The 20,472-nt window shown below is 38.5% G+C and overlaps 1 protein-coding gene and 1 long non-coding RNA gene across 3 annotated transcripts in view; both read left to right on the forward strand.

The window, feature by feature from the left end:
* LOC134795738 (uncharacterized) overlaps positions 1–20,472 on the forward strand; it is a 319,587-nt gene that overhangs the window by 274,006 nt on the left and 25,109 nt on the right. The window lies entirely within an intron of this gene.
* The window catches only part of LOC134795663 (E3 ubiquitin-protein ligase RNF144A), a 164,646-nt gene that overhangs the window by 119,065 nt on the left and 25,109 nt on the right, over positions 1–20,472 (forward strand). For both annotated transcript variants that reach the window (XM_063767578.1, XM_063767579.1), the window contains 2 exons: positions 3,051–3,213; positions 19,455–19,585. In XM_063767578.1, coding sequence (XP_063623648.1) covers positions 3,051–3,213; positions 19,455–19,585 — 294 coding nt within the window. The remainder of the gene's footprint in view (positions 1–3,050; positions 3,214–19,454; positions 19,586–20,472) is intronic.

Here is a 20,472-nt window from a genome sequence, read left to right on the forward strand (position 1 = left end):
TGAATACATATGGGGTGTTTTTGCAAGTCACAATGAGTTGTGTAAATCAAATTATGCAAGGTTTGAACCTTAGTTTCTTAGCCAAAATGTGCAAATGCTACCAGCAAAGGTCTACTGGGTGTTTAGTAAATAATGAACAACCTTCTACCGACAGGGCCTTAGACGGGACCAGAAAATGGACTCATAACATAGGTTTAGTAAAAGTGTCGTGGTTTTCTAGATAATCGAATCTTTTCTTTATTAATAACACCATTTTAATGAAAATCTAGCTAGTCCATAATGTCCATATATTTATTTGTAAAGATGTAAATAGCATGCGTTGTACCATTTTAGAATCAGTAATTATTTTTAAGGAAGCAGGTCACTCTGGTCTCCAAACATTTATTATTCACCACAAACGATGGTGTATAGAGACTTTGTGATAAAACAACGCAACTCGTTAGACCTTGATTGTTGACTAGGTAGAAAATGAATGTCCTAAGAATAGTGAAAGGGATTGACTTCAGCAATAAAAATTGTATTGAAAATGAAATGTTAGGCATAGTAACTGTCATTATATATTTACTATTTTGACTCACAACTGAAACATTGTATGCTCGTTATTGAGAATAAAATAAACATCACCTTATAACATCGCTACATACACCGCACAATAGTAAGTCAATCAATACAATCATTGTTTGACCATCACTGCATGAGCCATCATCACAAGGTTACATACAAATCGTGTCCAGTATAACCTTTCGAGAGCCTCGTCCTTAAAACAATATACCTATAACAATATAACTTCGTTGCAAGTTTTTCCCAAGTGCAGAGAAGTTGAGAATGAAATAAAGAAGTTTTTTATATGCTAGCGGACTTGGACTTGAAAAGTTAAAAGATGTTAAAAGTTAAATAATGGGATCGTTAAAATGTCAAGACATTGCATTTTGTGCAAAAAAATATAAAAACGTTAATTTTATTTGTAGTAGGTGTGAATAACTGACAGAATTTATGGAACCGTGTAACCCATTTCGTAATAGATACCTACCACAAGTTTTACTTTCGAATTAGCTCAATAGAAGATCCAGTCACGGGGAGGTAGGGGTAAAACGGCGCGCTTCCAGTGTTATTTCCCTTCGCAATAATATAATAAGCACCATGCCATTATTGTCTGAACAAGACTGCAATCATCTTGTAGGAAATTGCGTCCGCTTTCCCAAGGCGGTGCTCGGTAACGAGTAACGACGCTGTGATAAAAGTTAAAGTAAATGTAACATTACTCTTAGAGGACGGAGAAATGCTATTAGTTTCATATCTGGTCGTTACAAATATTGTATTAAATGCGAAAGTAAATAATGTCTATTAGTCTTTTATTTCTTCAAAACCACAGAATAAATAATAGTACTACCGTACAGAAAGGACACTTCCTACAATACCGAAGTTTGACAGCGATTCAGGGACGAATCATGCTATGCCTTTCTAAGGTATCGCACTATCCCTTTCGGCTATTTAGGGTTGTCAAAATTCAAGTGATTATCTTATTTCTTATCTGTGGTAGTGCACGCAAAATGACGTCAAGTGGTGCCAACCCTAATAATTGCTCGGAGCAATGCTGAGCCGAACGGAGCCGAGTTTGCCCGAAGTCAGGAGTGTCTCCCCGCTGCTAAAACACAGTTAGCAGTCATTCACGGCTATTGAACGCTCCGCGTCGTCACTGGATTGGAAAATAATCAGCATCTGCATTCAAGCACAAACCTATTGAATCTTTCCAATTAGGTATTAATACTGTCGTTTGAGCGTCGGCGTCTAGTCAGCGCTATAGAAAATGGCGTCGCTGCGCAGTTGCGCCAACGTTGCGCCGAGCAGCAGCCATAGAGTTGACTAGACGCCGACGCTCGGGAGACGCTAGTGTGGGGTAGTCCTAAAGTAAACTTCGCAGAGATCGAGATGCTTATGCCGAATAGTTGACATGGACACCCTGTTATCACCTCTATTGCTAATGACGTATGTTTAAAGATGACATGTACTCAGTGACGAACTCTTTAGCGTCTTCTGATACCTCCCTAAGTAAATGTATGTAAAAATGGAATATCCGTACCCTGTCATTGAACGGTTTTTCAAAAGTCTAAATCGTTTGAATCCTTTAGTGGGCCACTAGCACCTTAACACGCCACCATATATGCGGTACAGCTAAAGCATAACCTTCCCCTTTCTTCTGCCCAAACTTTTGGCCAACTTCTTCTGGTCATATGAGGTTTCTAAAAAACCACTCGCCAAGTCCCCCCGCAATCAAGACAAAGGACCATAAATTCTGACATGTCAGAGAAAATCCTGACGTATGGCAAGCCTGTATGTATGGAGAAATCTGCAGCTGTGTATACACGGTCTATGTAAAAGGCTAAAAACGGTTAATAGTAGGTATTCCCGGGCATTGAACGAGTCGCCACTGGATTGGAAAATGATCGGCATCTGCATTCAAGCATAGAACAGAACCTATTGAATCTGTGTCCGTCCGGGACAATGCCGTCTTTGGGCTCGGCGTGAAATATGACTCCATTGTGCAGAGTCGATATCGGTAAACCATCGAGGACATTTCTTTTTTAAATGGCATTTCAGCTTTGGTTATTTTAGCGATTTCATTGTATCAGTGTGTTAAGACATCATAAGAAACAGTTATAAGTTGAAAATTGTTTAAATAAAACAATACACGTCTTACCTTGATTACCGTATGTAAGATAAAAAAAGATCCGAAAATTTCATGGTTTTCCTAGTATTTGACAATGACCAGATCGATGGGGTTTCAAAGTCTAAACCTGATTTTTACAAGAATATTTTGTCACTTGATAACATAAAAGAAACAGCGCACCCTTAGGTATTTAACGCAATGTGGAATGTATATTGGTCTAACCAATTTGTCAGTCAGTAAGAACCAGGAAAACTATACTCATCCTTTTCTTTTGGGTGCTAGTACTATTAGTGTAAGACAAAGATAGTATGATTCTCTCTGTCTATGTAACTATTATACCTAGTAATAAAACGGGCTAAACGTATATTCTCTCTTGTTACAGTGCATGAAAGCGTACGTGGAGTTCGAAGTGTGCAACGGGGCCTACGAAGTATCATGTCCGGACGCTCGGTGCCGGGCGGGCGCTGCGCTGGCCCTTGAAGAGATCTCGCAACTGGTGGACGCCAGCGTCATGGAGAAGCATCTCAAATTCAGGCTTAACCATGGTAAGTCTAGTCCTGTGCCATTAGCTCTTTGTACGAGCACGAAGGTTGATTTTTGGGCTGTAGCCGCGCACTTCAGATGACTTCCTTGGCGAGTAAAGAGTTATCATGAGCGGGTGACATAGCCCGAAGAAAGAAGGAGTCCGTTATGTGTATTCTGCCATCCATAGACCAGCGGATGGGGTACACTGAACTGCCGAAGCACAACTTTTCACGGCTATCAGGCTCACTTTCATTTATAAGTCCTGTCCTTAGAAATGGCAGGGAGGCATGGCATGTGCTTGAGGGACAGAAGCTGCGACTTGAAATCGTGATAAAAGTTATTTTGTTTTGTTCGCAACGCTTTAGCAACGTTACTGAACGCATTAGATCGACTATCAGCACAGAAGGAGACAGATACGGTTGCTGTGTTCCCGACACACGTGAATGCTCGCGCTAATGCTAAACACTAATGGACTTACGCTCTGATTCGCGCGTTTCACATAGGGCTGTCAGCTGGGCTTGGAATTGTCAAGACGAATCATTTGAGCCTTAACTCGAGAGGTGTAACTAGTTGCTACCGAGGATTTCGACTATCCATCTCCTGGTTCCATTTTGTCATCTCGATGGAACCAAATTATTTTATTTCATCAGGATTGCATATTCATGCAAAGTTTAATATCGATACGACTCTCATACATACATACATATAGTCACGCCTATTTCCCGGAGGGGTAGGCAGAGACCACGGATTTCCACTTGCTACAATCCTGACATCCCTCTTTCGATTCCTTACCTTCATAATATTCCTTATACACGCTCGCCGGTTTAGGGCGCTCTTGGCCTGGCCTTTCTTCAGGATTTCCCCGATCTGATTATTAAGAGTAGGTTAATTGGTCTTGATCTGAAAATTCTCCATTAGCAATCGAGGGAACTTTTACATTAGTAATGTACCTACTAACTGTTTTCCTAAAGCTCAAATATATGTCAGTTATTCGCCAGACCACACATCAATACGAACACGCATGCACCGTCGACACCCCTAATCTTCCGCATGTCACCTGCATGGCATAATCCCCATGCCATTTGCATGACGCGCTCCATTTCTCTATGCGTCAGCACACACCATGCGTGAATGTGCTTGCCAATACAATATAGTGTCGAGAACCAGTTCCGATAGGTATCAGTATATCGGGTAACTTTTGTATTATTTTTTATACGAATTAAGTGACACTAAGTATGCCTAAAGACGTAGCGTGTAATCAATGTAACTTCATGCCTTCAGACCTGGCCCCTGTTTCACCAACGTGACAGGTGCGACGAATTGTAAAATCACTGTTGCTGACGTCACAGGCATCCATGGGCTACGGTTACCGCTTACCATCGGGCGGGCCGTATTCCTATTTGCCACCATCATTGTATTATTAAAAAAAACTTTATGATATCGGAAAAAAACAGATACTTCTCTTGCTAGGTTTATGACAATTGTCACAAGAAACACTACAATTGTCACGAAATTCCGACATATAACTCATTACCTGTCAAGAATTACCTACAATTCTTCTAAATCTTTGACAATTGTCAGAAACTTCGCAGGAGAAATATCTGTTTTTATCCGATATAATAAAGTTTTTTTAAATAATACAATGATGGTGGCAAACAGGAGTACGGCCCGCCCGATGGTAAGTGGTAATCGTAGCCCATGGATGCCTGTGACGTCAGCAACAGTGATTTTACAATTCGTCGCACCTGTCACCGATGTGAAATTGGGGCCTGCTAGCAATAAAAGCGACTCCATACATCTATCGCGACTCCACGTATGGACTTGCGCGCGAGAACGCAACCCATGCTAGCCTACCTGACTGGTTTATATAGGCACGCTACACGCTAACGCCCATGATTTAGACGTGTGAGTTGCATTTTAAATTATGACGTAAGTACAGTCAACTTCAAAAATATGTTTACACTTTTGCACCTTACTCCTTTGTAATAAGGCAAAGAGTGTAAACATATCTTTGACGTCGACTGTACAGCGTTTATAGTAAGTTTATATTCTTTGCATTAGGTATGTATTAATATAATATTATTAATATTAATATTAATATAGGTACTTTTAATTTTTATTATGATTATTTGATTGTTTTATATTTTTTACTTATTTTTTAATTATTTTAATGTATTATTATTATTGTTTACAATCTGACGATCTTTTTGTGAATTCATGTTATTTGGAAACATTATGACATTTATGACATTGTTAAATATCATGTAATTTTCAATAAGAAATAAATTAATCTAATCTAATCTAATCTGTAAATACACTCACAGTCGCCTGCAATAATATCTGACATAACCTTAGGTTTAGAGTGAACTAAATAAAACCGATATCACTACACCTTATAAAACAAAGTCCCCCCGCCGCGTCTGTCTGTTTGTGTGTTTGTATGTTTGTTCGCGATAAACTCAAATACTACTGAACGGATTTTCATGCGGTTTTCATCTATCGATAGTGATTCTTGAAGAAGGTTTGTGTATAATTTGTTAACCCGTACGAAGCCGGGGCGGGTCGCTACTCCTTTAATAAATAAATCGTCTTAATGTTGTTTATTCTTCAACCTTAGGCATTAGGATTGATTTATTCTAGCCAGTCATATTTCGATATTGGTACCTTGGTACGAATGCTATTCCAATAGTTTACTAACCTCAGGCGAATCCAACAGGCGAAGTATCCAATATAAAACAACTTTTGTAATGCACATGATTAGTAAATGTTGAAATTTTTTTAAATTAAATACTCTCACCGTTTTGTCATGTCATAATACGTATGATGGTTGTTGTGACGTTTTTTAGGGTTCCGTACCCAAAGGGTAAAAACGGGACCCTATTACTAAGACTCCACTGTCCGTCTGTCTGTCTGTCACCAGGCTGTATCTCATGAACCGTGATAGATGACGTATTTCTGTTGCCACTATAACAACAAACTAAAAAGTACGGAACCCTCGGTGGGCGAGGGTACTTTTTCTTAGACTATATCTTATACGGAGTTACATATACCGGGTGTGGCCTGTAATATGAGCAAAAAATTAAACTGTAGGCTGTACTCCTCATACTGACCAACATTTGTTCAGCGACTTTTAAAAATAACTTGTGGTTTGATTTTTAATACACTGTAAAGTTCATTCTAAGACGCAATGTATTGCGAATTTTGTTATGTTTAAGGCGTGACAAGCAACGTCAATCACAATGATATGGCGTGGCGATGGCGTCGATTGAAGATAATATTCATTTTGTATGAAAAATAGGGAGTCTAAATACTACATAATTTTTAAAAGTTGTTGAACAAAAGTGTCACCGTTTGAGGAGTACAATCTATATTTCAATTATTTGCTCATGTTACAGGCCACACCGCCACACCCGGTGTATAATATATCTTTGCCCTTATACTTAGGCAAAACAGATCTAATTTTTCTCGTGTTTCTTTCACCTTTAGGGCGTGCTGTTCATGTGTGCGTGTGATTCATATACTTGGTCAAGCAAATCTTGTCAGTAGAAAAAGGCGGCAAATTTAAAAAATGAAGGCGCGAAGGGTTATAGTCCCATAGAAAATTTTAATTTCGCGCCTTTTTCTACTGACAAAATTTGCTTGACCAAGTATATTAGCAAAACCGTTGGAAATCAAGTTGGACCACGGACAGAACCACCACAGAATAATAATAGTACTTGGTACAGTAGGTTCACTCTCTAACAAAACGCGTCTATTACGACATTTACGACAGATATGACCGCAAGGTGGTGCAAGCGCGAGCAGGCGTCCATTCCGTAGCGGTGCGCGGCAACTTCTACTGACAGACACCAAAATTGGTGTGGGCCGCATGTACTTGTAGCGACGCGACGAAATCGCGGAGTGTGCCACGCCTGCGCAAGTGCACAGGGAGGGCCACAGTTACTGTGGTTTACTTAAAAACAATAGGAACAACAAGCAAGGGTGCCTTTAAATTTAGCTCTCATCGTCACGCGATATTCGCATTTGCGTTTACTTCGATACCCTGTGATTTTATGAAGTTTCTCCTTGTAATATCGTCTCTGGGAAATGGGAAAATGTACTAGATTAAACGGGCAGGCAATATCTGAAGATATTCGTTTTTTTTAAATGGTGTAGCCATGGGGTTCGAGAGGTCGACTGCTTACGCTTAGAAAGCCACCAAAAGTTACGTTGTTGCTTTCCTAATCTCTGTTCGAACCCAATGTCATATTGTATCCCTTTTCTCTTCCTAGTAACAAAATACTATTTCGGTTTGCGGTCGGGCCCCGCGTAAATTTGTGTTCCGTGGTAACCGCTTTCGCTTCCAATGGCGGAAAGTGTTGAATACTAATGAATGACTAAAGAATTTACTAGGAAATTTGTATATTTGTTCTCTGAAATACAAAATGTATTTAGCTTGCGTTTGTGTTTATGGTGTAGTTTAGTATTTGCAATTTCCTTTTATACTGGATGTGGAGTGCTTAATTTGAACTTTATTTGTAACTCGGTTTTCGTTATATTTACCTTATTCAGGTTACTCGAGGAAGTTATCAGAAGTATTAGGTTTAAACTTAAAAAATATGATGTATGCGGTTGAAGTTAACTTGAAATGTTATGCAGATTTACTATAAAAACGATGACACTTTAAGGCCAATTAATACTCACCAGACGCGTATCGCGTATGCTGTTTGGCTTTCAAGCTCCCACGTAAATGTGTAGACACGCTAGTTGTAATATATACACTATGTGGCAGATGTCACTTTATCAATGTTACATTTTCTTACAAATCACAAGAGTTGACGCCAAATGTCTATAATGGGTATAAATCTTGTGCCAGCTCTAATAAATCTACCTGTACTAGCATAATATTCATATGGATGTCTCATTATTCAGTGTGATAGGGAAATACACCGAGTAAAATATTCAATCTCATGTTTTCCCCGCAATCGCGAACGGGGCCAGAGTAGATTGACATGAAGTAGTCCATCTTAAATAGAAAACTCTTGACAGACTCGGCCGTATTAAATTAACGGGTCACTCACACTGGTGGATGTCTTTGTTGGTCAGTCCTCATACTTCTCATGCTAATTAAGAAAAGGATGACTGCTAGGTCAACCTCGAAATGGATCAAAACATGTCGATATATTCTACATTCGACATGGGAGTGATTCATATTTAATAAATAGTATAGTTATTCTTCAAAACAATATTACTTAAATAATATCATACGCAAAAGAAAAACGCTACAAGAATAACTGCTAACCGATATTAATCTGGACAAATAGGCAATAGCAGTGGCCAGTAGTGTTACTTTGACGATGATGATATGATGAAGTCACGCTTGGGCATAAACGTAAAAAAGGAGATGCAACCGAGATAAACCTTAAGTTAAGTGAAATATTAGAGACGAGCAGTAGTTTTGTAATGGTTCCTCTACACGATAGGCCTACATACTGGCCCACTAAGATGGGCCATCGTGTAGAGAGGGTAGTGGTGTCGGATGGCTTATGGCGCGGCGTGATGGCCAAGGTGTTGGTTTTTCGCCCGCACATCAAAGGTATAGTGGGCTAGTGATGGTGTGTACGCATCTACACGTGGCCCATTCCATAGTGCGTGCTCTCAAGTCTCAACCATCGCATGGCCATCTCGCTGGTCCAGCGCCGGGCCATCGTGTAGAGGAGCCATAACCATCGCATGGCCATCTCGCTGGTCCAGCGCTGAGCCATCGTGTAGAGAATGTTCGGAGATAGGTTACAAAATTACAGAAGACAGGCAGGCTACTGTCATTGTCCTTACACTGTGACGGGACCTTCTTATCGGTCTCTGCCAATTTCATTGGTTATGCAATGTTTATAAGCCTTATGGTAATGTATGGAGCTACCTTTGCGATTATATACGGCAGGAATATTAACACTTTCGCTGCTAAAAACGTGGGAGTCGGGTTCATTAAGAATTAGGTGTGGGGTTGTCATTTAGGTTACGATTAGGAAAAGTTTAGGTGTTGTAAGAAGGCTTATTTTAGAACCCCCCATTTCATAAACGCGCTACAAACCTCAATTAGCTAATAACCGTTTTTGTTTTTATCTGTCATTTTGACTTATGTATTTGTAAGAAAGGGATAAAACTTAATTTAACTAAATCAGGCCCGTAAACTTTTATGAATAAGGTTAGCGTCGTGAGATTTCTTTTTCGTGGTTTTGTGTTTCCGCCAGGGACTTATATATTCCTGTTTCTGTTCCGATATTCAATAAAACATTAAATTTAATCTTTTACTTAATAGTTCCTTCAACCTATCTCGCGTTAATAATAAAAAAAGATCCCTGACTAAAAAACAACTGTTTTTAAGAATAGGCGGAAAACTACGGTTTATAATAAAAAATAAAAGTTTATTCTCATAAATAACAGACTTTATTACGAGACCGCATCCCGCCTCAACTACACTGAAGAGCGATAATAAAAGGGTCACTCTCTAATGAAATGTGCGTTCAATATGACCCATCTTCATTGCTCTTTAGTGGAAATTGGCGAAGCGGAAAATGGTAAATCATGACTATAAATAAATGTTGACTTAACCGCGGATAAATTTATTTTGTTTACCTCCGTTGCTGGTTGCGGTTACGGCCCATTTTGCAAAATACTGTTGTACTTTAACCTTAGAGCATTTAGTAACTGGAGACGCCTTGGCTGTCATTTTCTGTATAAAAACATTCTGCCGATTTTTGCAGGGGAAAATCACGTCAAATGTATGGCTATTTGTACATGAGTTGTACGTAAACGTACGTAAGCCGTGTCAGATAAACGTTAGTCCATACAAAAGTTTGCACAACTTGTGCAAGGTTTTCGGCAGAGGGGTAAGCTCTTAAAGGCGACTCCAGTTATTAAATGCTCTAAGACTTTAACCAATTCACATTGCTACTTAAGGCAAAGGGGCTTAGCCAAGATGACAATCGTTGGTAGAAAACGCCAATGAAACTTAAATACCTAATGTATGAAAATAATCATGTGACTTTTCGTAGCATCTGTCATACATCAACATTTTTACTTATCGTTTGACGTTTGTTGATGTACTAGGTACCTACCATTTCTACTCTGGAGGTAATCTATGGTCATCTTCCGACTAAACTGAAAATCGTAATTAGATTCCAAAAAAAGTAAGACAATGTTGCCACTTTTTACTAGCGTGTCTTGTATTTATGTAAAAATAAGTAAATAAAAGTACTTTTTTAAATCGTAGGAGTACAATTACCAATAAATAAATAATCTTAGCGTGTTTATTTATAAAAAGGAATTTACTATTTTACAAACAAATGATTGCAGTGGCAACATTGTCTTACTTTTTTTGGAATCTAATTACGATTTTTAGTCTATAGTGCGTGACAAAAACCGTAACTACATACATCGAGTTTAGACTCATCAGAAACATCTAGAACTCATCAAAAACGTCATCAGATTGTTCAGTCAGATTATTATTAGTTCAGTCAGATAGATGTACGAAATGATTAGCATAATCTACAGAAGCTTTGGGAATAAAAACCAATGTAAAAAATGACACTTTTGATAGAAATTTCCACCTGATTTTTTCTGGAACACTTCTTTCCTTTAATAATCTTAATTCCAATATTATAACTGTCACGTCAATTTCTCAGATCAAATTTGAGTCATCGCTTATCCAAGTTTCATCTAAGTGACAAATTTTGCGTTTAACTGACAGGCTGATATCGTCCGGCGAACTGGTAATCAGTGGGCTCCTTTAGGCCTTGGATTATCTTTGACTACACTTACTAGACAGATTAAGAAGACTGGGCCCATAGACAACGTGCCAATCGCTAACTCTTCGTAGCGAATAAAACGCAAATGTCACTGTCACACTAATATGGAAGAGTGATAGAGAGACACAAAGCGATTCGATGGCGAAGCGCAAGCGATTGTCACCTTGGCCAGGCCGCTTGATATTGTGAATTTAATAGAATTTGTTCCACCGTTTTCAAGTACCGATTTTCGAATTTGTATAAAAATATTAGCCTCCACCCGCAACGTTGTCCGCTTAGAAGTATTTGAATCTCCATTTTAACTCCATTTATATCTCTTTTGTGTTGAATTTCAAAAATTAATTTCTTAAATATATTAAAAACGGGTCACTCACGTATTTTAACGTTTTTTGTGTCTCACGGAAGTTTTGTTATTAAAATCATTTCTTATAATAGAGCTCTACAACATTTGAAAATATATGTTTCAAATTTCAAGGGTCCTTCAAGAATTTGAGTACTTACCTAATGCATTCTGTGTAGGGATTGCAAACCGGATTGATTTTCAATCCGGCCGGATCCGGCCGGACCGGATCCGGTTAGGTATAAGGATATTAAAAGGTAAAAATAATGAAATTATATCGCGGTAGACCCGTTTGTGTAATTAAATATAAGGATATTAAAGTTAATTAAATGACATATTTTTCAAGTTTTATGCGTTATATGAGAAACAAAGGGTATTTTTACAAATGTATTCATAAAACAACAATTTGAAGTTAATAAGAAATAACTTTTTAACAATAAAATAAAAACTAAGTATTAAAAAGTGTCACATAGTCAATCTCAATTTAAAAATAAAATTTGAAATCTAAGTCATTAATTAATTTTATTATATTTAATCATTCACATTCTGCTCAAGTTTATACGTTTACAATAAAAATATAAATTTGATTAGATTACAAAGCCTGTTAATGGGATAATTATGGGAAATGGAACCTCTCGAAAGGACAAGTTTTCGTAACTGTTCTTTGATAGAATTATTTGTAACGCTGACATCCATTCTAGTAACAAGATATTTTACTTTTAACCAAAATTGTATGAAATGCGCTTCAATATTATCTTGCTTTCATTTTTTACCCGTGAAAATAGTTTTATAGCCTAAATCACAAATAAATAAATAATTCATGAATAAATATTTGGGGACAATTTTATACAGATCGACCTACTCGTAGCCCCAAACCAAGCAAAGCTTGTAATATGGGTACTAGCTAGCTCTAGGTAGGTAGTACTACTAGGCGACGATATATATACGTATAGTATATTGATAAATACATGCTTATATACGTAGAAAACACCCATAACTCAGGAATAAATATCTGTGTTCATCACACAAATTAATGCCCTTACCGGTATTCAAACCCAGGACCATCGGCTTCATAGGCAGGGTCACTGATTCGGTCACTACCCACTAGGCCAGACCGGTCGTTACAAATGCCCTCCATGGCAACTCCATCCTTAAATTTTTACTTCTAATTATTTAAGTAATCGCCGTATCGTGCCGATTCGTGCCACCAACATGAAAGAAGAGGAAATCATCTTCTGTTCTCAATCATCGTCATATTAAATATCTTCTTATTTTACTAAATTTGGATTTTTTAATTCGTTCTTTATTCTGTTTAACTTCTTTCTTCTATCCGTCGCCTTTATCTCACCTAAAACGCGCAGTGGGTGCTGCATGTGGTCTTTTTTTCTATTTTCCCGGATCCGGTCCGGATCCGGTAGCTCCTAAAAAGTGCCGGATCCGGCCGGATTACCGGATCCGCCGGACCGGATTGCAATCCCTAATTCTCTGTCAATATCTAACTACATAAATGGTTTGTTGCATATGATTATAAAAGATTACTCATTCAAGAGTAAATTATAATAAAGATACCTTTAAAGAAACGGCATGCATAGTGCATACCTCCGTACCTGCATCGCATGCGCACATCTCGATGTCACGGCCGTGTGTTGACTCCACTAAGGTGGTTCCACACGATCTTACGCCCGACTTATTCGTCGGGTATATGTCATGCGGCTAGTAATATGTTATTTGGGGTTGTGACCCCTTGATGTCCATATTGTCCATCTTCGGCATCGTGCGTTTGCGATTTGGGCAGTCCATCTCATTTTCTTCGCGTTTCTTCACTTTTCCTCTCCATCTTTCCACTCGCATACATAAAATATGAGATACGCAAGGTTACTTATTGTGATGTCAGAAAAATTTTCACATCTGTACCTACTCAAGATGGTTACATATCAGAATACCGAAAACTGATTTACCTAATGTTGAATCACCTATGCTTGATTCACCTATTTTTAAATTACCTATCGATCATTTTACCTAAACATTGACTGACCTAAGTTTATAATACCTAAGCTCAAATAACCTAATGGACGAAACACCTAATGCACGATATACCTAATGCACGTTTTACCTACTGCACGTTTCACCTAAAGCTATTATACCTAATGCACGAATCACCTATAGCTGATATACCTAATGGACGATACACCTAAAGCTGATATACCTAATGAACGATGTACCTAAACTTGATTTACCTAATGGACGAAATACCTAAAACTGTTAAACCTATCGCACGAAATACCTAAAGCTGATATACCTAATGAACGATGTACCTAAACTTGATTTACCTAATGGACGAAATACCTAAAACTGTTAAACCTATCGCACGAAATACCTAAAGTTGATATACTTCCTGAACGAATTACCTAATTTCGATATGCCTAATGCACGGAATACCTAAAGTCTATATACCTAGTACAAAATTCATATCATTTTGCCGAATGATCAAGTGGCAACTCCACCCAATAAATCGTATGATTTCCCAACCTTACAGTAGAAACTGTTTGTTTGGATAACAATTTAAAAATACGCTTTTTGAGACGCTACTTTTTAGGTAGTAGAATGATTTCGTTAGTCTAATACAAAATTAGTTATGTTATCTTATCTTATCAAAAACTAAAGTTAACATCATGACGATGAATAAAAGTCGGTTTTGGCACTGTTTGGTCGTAGTTAACCTAACACGCTCCTCCTCGCTTTGCTCGTCATCGCACCTATCTCGACTTCTTGTATGTCCTAATAATATTCTACTAAACAATAATTATATTTTTGATTTTAGGTACATATTTCGTTCATTAAGTGCATCGACTTCAGGTATTTCGTGCATTAGGTGTATCAAATTTAGGTATTTCGTTCATTAGGTATGTTAACTTTAGGTAATGCGATCATTAGGTATACCGACTTTAGGTAATTCGTGCAGTAGGTATGTTAACTTTAGGCAATTCGATCATTAGGTATACCGAGTTTAGGTATTTCGTGCATTAGGTATACCAACATTAGGTGTTTCGTGTATTAGGTATATTAGCTTTAGGTATTTCGAGTATTAGGTGTTTCAACTTTAGGTAAATCGAGCATAGGTATTATGAGCTTAGGTTAACTGATCAATAGGTATTTAAAAAAATAGGTGAAACGAGCATAGGTGATTCAACATTAGGTAAATAGATTTTCGGTATTCTGATATGTAACCCTCAAGATTTATCTTCACAATCTAACCGCAAATTGCGAATAATGTGACCGCGGCCGGCAAAACGTCCCTCTTTGTCACTTGCGATAAGGACGCCTTGTCAGAGTATTCGTATAAAGATACAAGCAAATCTCGTCCTTATGGCAAGCGACAAAGTGCCTATGCCTATGGCTATACGTTAATGATACACGTGTACACGTAATCTAATGTCATTGGCAACGAAGGTTCGTGCGAAACGGACTTTGAATTAGGTTTGCTTATTATTTATTCATGAACAATTTTAACGCCTTTTTAGGGTTCCGTACCCAAAGGGTAAAAACGGGAGCCTATTACCAAAGAGAATAGATAGTATAGAGGGGTCCTGTCATAGTAAATTTAGTAGTCACAGTAAATTTACTGCCATCTATCGACACACGACTAAAACTCAAAATGAAAACGTATAAAACTATCGAAAAAATGTATATATATGGATGATTTTATTATTTTTATATCATTTTGGCCTATGTTCATTCACTGATACCTATATGTGTTAAAATTGTTAAATATAAAACGGTGTCAACGCCATCTACCCGACCATAGGCGAAAGGTGTGTGCGCCATCTATCCGAGAATGACTTTTTCTTGATTTCCGAGGCACGTTTTTTTCTTATACTTTATTCATCTTATACGGAGTTACATATGTCTTTGCTATTACTAAGACTCCACTGTCCACCTGTCTATCACCAAGCCGTATCTCTTGAACCGTGATAGCTAGACAGTTGAAATTTTCACAGATGATGTATTTCTGTCGCCGCTATAACATCAAATACTAAAAAGTACGGAACCCTCGAGGGGCGAGTCCGACTCGCCTTTGATATTTTCTGTGGACTCGCACTTGATCGGGTTTGTTTTGCTTTGCAAACCATTATTATTTATAACCATTAATATGTGCCATTAATCACTGTATACAATGTATTCGAATGATTGGTTTGGTGCCAAGCAAATGTATTTCAATAGAATACTTCGATATGTAGATGCTGTCCTTGTAGTGTTGTCCTTGTGGTATTGGAAAAACGTCTATTAATGTCTCGTTTTGCCCATTGCACGCAGAATTGCACGGTTGAAGTGGCAATGGGCAGGCCACATAGCCCGAAGAGTCGATGGCCGCTGGGGCAGAAAAGTCCTAGAGTGGTGGTTACGGATGGGTAAGCGAAGTGTCGGACGCCCACAAACAAGATGGACGGATGATCTCGTACGCGTCGCTGGGAGCCGGTGGCTGCAGTGTGCTAGAGATCGCTCCCGGTGGCGGTCCATGGGGGAGGCCTATGTCCAGCAGTGGACGTCAGTGACTGATAGGTTATTGGACAAATACCAAATTATATGCAAATGTTGATTAATGAGATTAGGTTTAGAGTCTATTTGTCAGTCTTTTTTAGGGTTCCGTACCCAAAGGGTAAACGGGACCCTATTACTAAGACTCCGCTGTCCGTCCGACCGACGTCCGTCCGTCCGTCCGTCCGTCCGTCCGTCCGTCCGTCCGTCCGTCCGTCTGTCACCAGGCTGTATCTCACGAACCGTGATAGTTGCCGCTATAACAACAAATACTAAAAAGTACGGAACCCTCGGTGGGCGAGTCCAACTCGCACTTGTCCGGTTTTTATTATTTTTTATTGTTTAATTGATCTTATTTACATTGTATTACGTGTTTTTGAGTGTTTAAACCTATCAATAAGTAAAAACAATATTATCTCAATCACCGTGGGCAGGAGCAACACACTAAACAGTTTCGATTAGGTGGAAGCAATAAATATGTCTGTTTTAAAAGGCATGGAGTAACAATCTACCCCGTATATGTGTAAATAAGTTCTTAAAAATTGTCTACGATACTAACATATAATAATGTCTGTGCGGTTGTTAAAACCCAGCTAATAAAATAGTTTAATTCTATTTTACGCCGATGCAATCATAAAGCGACGCTCCATATTGCATGCAACTACACAATAAAATCTATACGACTTTTACTACAGCTCTTATAGGCCAATCAGATTAGATTTTTTCCAAGAATTAATTCCCAGCAAGCTGGAAATCGTCTTAATACCTCCATTTGGTTCTAAATTAGTGTAATCCGAGTTTGCTCCATTCCAGGAGTTGTGGAAAAATGTTTGCTCTTTTCAGTTTTTTGCTTGTAGTTCAAAAACGGTACGACTGACGGAAAATTTGCTCTGATCATGATAAAAATTGACATCTGAGGATCCGAAAGATACCTTTATATGAATTCGTAGTCAAAGATTGTAAAAAATGGCCGCCATTTTGAATTTCTTTTTTTCTTGTATACTCGTGTTAAAATCCGATTTTTTTTCACCAGTGTCTAATCCACCACAATCTTGCTGGTAGTGACATTGTAATTAATGGTGGGTTCCTTCTACATCGAGTGGTTTTGTCAATCCAAGGTAAAATGTATCTCCCAAGGCTCCCAAACTTTATCCACATCTCCTGGGATGGAGCAAACTCGGATTATATACGCATTTAGGACTAAATGAAGGTATTACAATGATTTCCGGCTTGCTGGGAATTAATTCCTCAGACGCTTTTTTTTTTGGATCTAATTTGATTGGCCTATTAAGGGTCACTTGCATCACTCAACTAACCCGGGGCTAAGCGGTTAAACCGTTAACCCAGTGTCAAACTGTACTGGTAACCATGGCACCTCAATGTTTAACCAGTTAACCCCGGTATAGTCGAATGGTGCAAGTGGCCCTAAGGGATCACATGAGATTGAATGTATGCCCTTTGGGCTAACAACTCTTCTTTCATTTTCTAGCATTCTTCGAACATTTTCGCGGTCGTGCTTATATCGTTTATCGCTGTGGATACGCCATTATAATTACACTGACGTTTCACTTACTCTGTGTGTAGATATATTTAATTACACAAACGGGTCTACCGCGATATAATTTCATTGTTTTTACCTTTAATTCCGACGTTTCAGCTGAGTTGCACCAGCTGTGGTCACGGAAAGACTGACGTCCCAACAAATGTCAACAGAGATATTAATAAAACACCACTAAACTACCCGAAATTAGTTTATAAAAATGTTCGGGGTAGACAAAGAAATTGCAGCTACCCGTTAAAGTTTAATGTTTATTGTCCACGGCACGACACGCAACACTCACAGTATCCGTACACTGGCCCGAAGATATATCCGCTGGTTTCAACATTTGAATCACTGGTCCCCAAGTAGACGATAATTTGTGTTTCTGTGTGTAGATGCCTTAAATCTTTATAAATCCTGCCTGACATCGTGATTTACATGAACGCCTTAAAATGGAAGAAAAAGGAAGTAAACGCGCCCTTTACACTTCGCTTCCTATTATCATTACGAGTACTACATGATAAAGCCATTACGATGATTCATTATGCCAGCCTTTAACGTCACTATGATTTATCGATATCGATTTTTTAAATGTTTATCGGAGTTCACTGCCTTGTGGGATTGACCTAGAAACGTGACGTTCAGTTTGAGATATAAATAAAGACACGTGGTTAATGATATGTGCAGTAAATATACAAGCTTTTATTCTCTTGACAATGAAGTTGTGCCCAGAAAATTATGAATGTGTAAATTATAATCTTTAACCTGTTCCTTATTTATTTGATTTTGGATTCGACGTTCCAGGCATTGGATTGGACGAATGTATACCTAAATATCGAAAACGTTTTGAATGCATGCACTTGCTTTTTTGTGAGCACGAAGCACTGTTATTCTTAATGTATATGAATATTTTTTTCCATTAAACAAACATCCCTGGCTTTTGCGTTGCAAAATTATGGCTCGAGTGGGTGAATCTTTGAGGTCAACGCAGCGCGTTCAACGACTTTTGTCCTTGTACTTCAAGCAATCAGAATCTTTGCGGTAAAACCAGTTGAAACCGAAACTGTGTTCTTCCATAAAAGGCCTGGACGGATACTACGGAGTAACGGATGTGGTGATCGCACATTTAGCAGGGTTGAAGACTTACCGAATTCGAAAACGTACGGGTTCAATCAATGGCATTGGTTGTAATCTAGAAGAGCGTAAATAAGTGTTGTAGACCCTTTAAACCGTCTTAATTTAGACTAAGCATTACTCAAGTTAAAAATAGCATCTCAGTGACTAAGCTAATTGTCTACATTGTCTATATAATGAAGAGGGACTATTATAAGAAAAGCGTGCACGATTACTTTAACCGACGTTGTAATTGAAACACTCTTGTAAGTTGTAAAGGAGCCCACTGATTACCAGTCCGCCGGACGATATCGGCCTGTCAGTTGTTCGGAGCTGTCAAATTTTTGTTCTAACTGACAGGCCGATATCGTCCGGCGGCCTGTTAGTCAGTGGTCGGCTTAACACCGTCGGTCGTATAATTTCTTTAATTACTTTAATACTTTAATGCGGTGCGAGGTGTTGGCATGTTGTTTTAGTTTTTCATTAGGTATTCTGACGGATATTGAGCTCATATAGAATCAAAGCTAGTTTCTCTTTTTACAAAGTTACTGAAACGGTTGGATCTATTTTTTTCTGTTATTGCGTTCCGTCAAATCAGTCCAGCTCTGCCATTTTGTTTAAAATATTTTTTATGACTAAATAAAATTGATTCAAGTTTCTATCGCTGACTGTATTTTTAAATAAACAGGTAACTAATACTACTCGAGACAATTCTAATAAGCGAAAACACAATTAATTAGGTTGCGTTGTTTCATCACAGAGTTCCAATGGCAACTTCCTGTGACCATCATCACCTCAGCTTGATGGTGCCATTATATTGCATTGATTATTACATTGTCACCCAACTTACATATATGTATGTGAAGTTTTAGCTAAATCCAATAATTTAATTGCAAGATATGAGGCGACCGTATTACAAACTAAATTTGTTTTTTTTTTAAACAGAAGTGGCGATGGACGCTAACCGCGCGTTCTGTCCCCGCGTCGGCTGCGACACAGTCGTGTCGCTGCGCGCCGCCAGCCCCGCGCACTGCCCGACCTGCCGGCACGATTTTTGCTCGCAGTGCAACCAGGAGGTAAGTTTTTTTTGTCACAATAGCGTATGAACTATCATCTGTCAATTTTTTTTGCGTGTGTGGTTGCTGTCCCTTAACTCACCAACGGAGCGGCAGCTGATATTCACGAGGCTCCCTTATCATTATCACTTTACGAGTTATCTTCCGAGACGCAATGAATAACGAAATTTGCGCCTGGCCCGGAAGCTATCTGGACGCGCCTTAACATTGTATAGGTACACATTTCTATCCAGGAGGATGACCTCCTGAGGAGGAGGAAGAGGAGGCTGAAACCTGAATTTCTCTGCAGCTGACTGTACTCTACTAAATACAACTTGTAGTTACACAATCAAAAAATTAAGGAGTTGGCAGAGGAACGGAAGAGTTTGTGATTGCTCCACCAACAAGAGCAGAGCTCTTAAATATAAAGAAAGAGGTACACAATATTAATTGTGAGATTCAACAGCGGATACTATCTATATAGACAATTCTCTCACTCGCTTGACTCGCTACAACGTAAAAGTACAAGAAAAGCTCAACATAAAAACAGACAGTTTTCTCCATAACGAACCAACGTCGCACCCAACCCATTGTCCAATGGAAAGCTTTCCCGACCTATTGTGCTCAGGCGCAGTATTATTACAATCTTACTGAGAAGCGTTGTCGGAAGTGCTTTCTACAATTTATATTTTATTTAACATAAAACATATTTTAACATATTAAAATTAAAACATATTTTTAACATATTAAAACATATTTTGTTAGTTCTTGACTCTTGACCGCGCAAGGCGAAGGTTACTATTTCAGCTTAGGAAAAAATGCTTAAGGACATACTAAGTCCCTGGTGTTACCCTGTCCAGATCGCATTACTCAACAGATTCTCGTGTGCGAGCACGTTCGGTTTTATC

Source organism: Cydia splendana, chromosome 12 (assembly GCF_910591565.1).
Source record: "Cydia splendana chromosome 12, ilCydSple1.2, whole genome shotgun sequence".
Lineage (NCBI taxonomy): Eukaryota > Metazoa > Arthropoda > Insecta > Lepidoptera > Tortricidae > Cydia > Cydia splendana.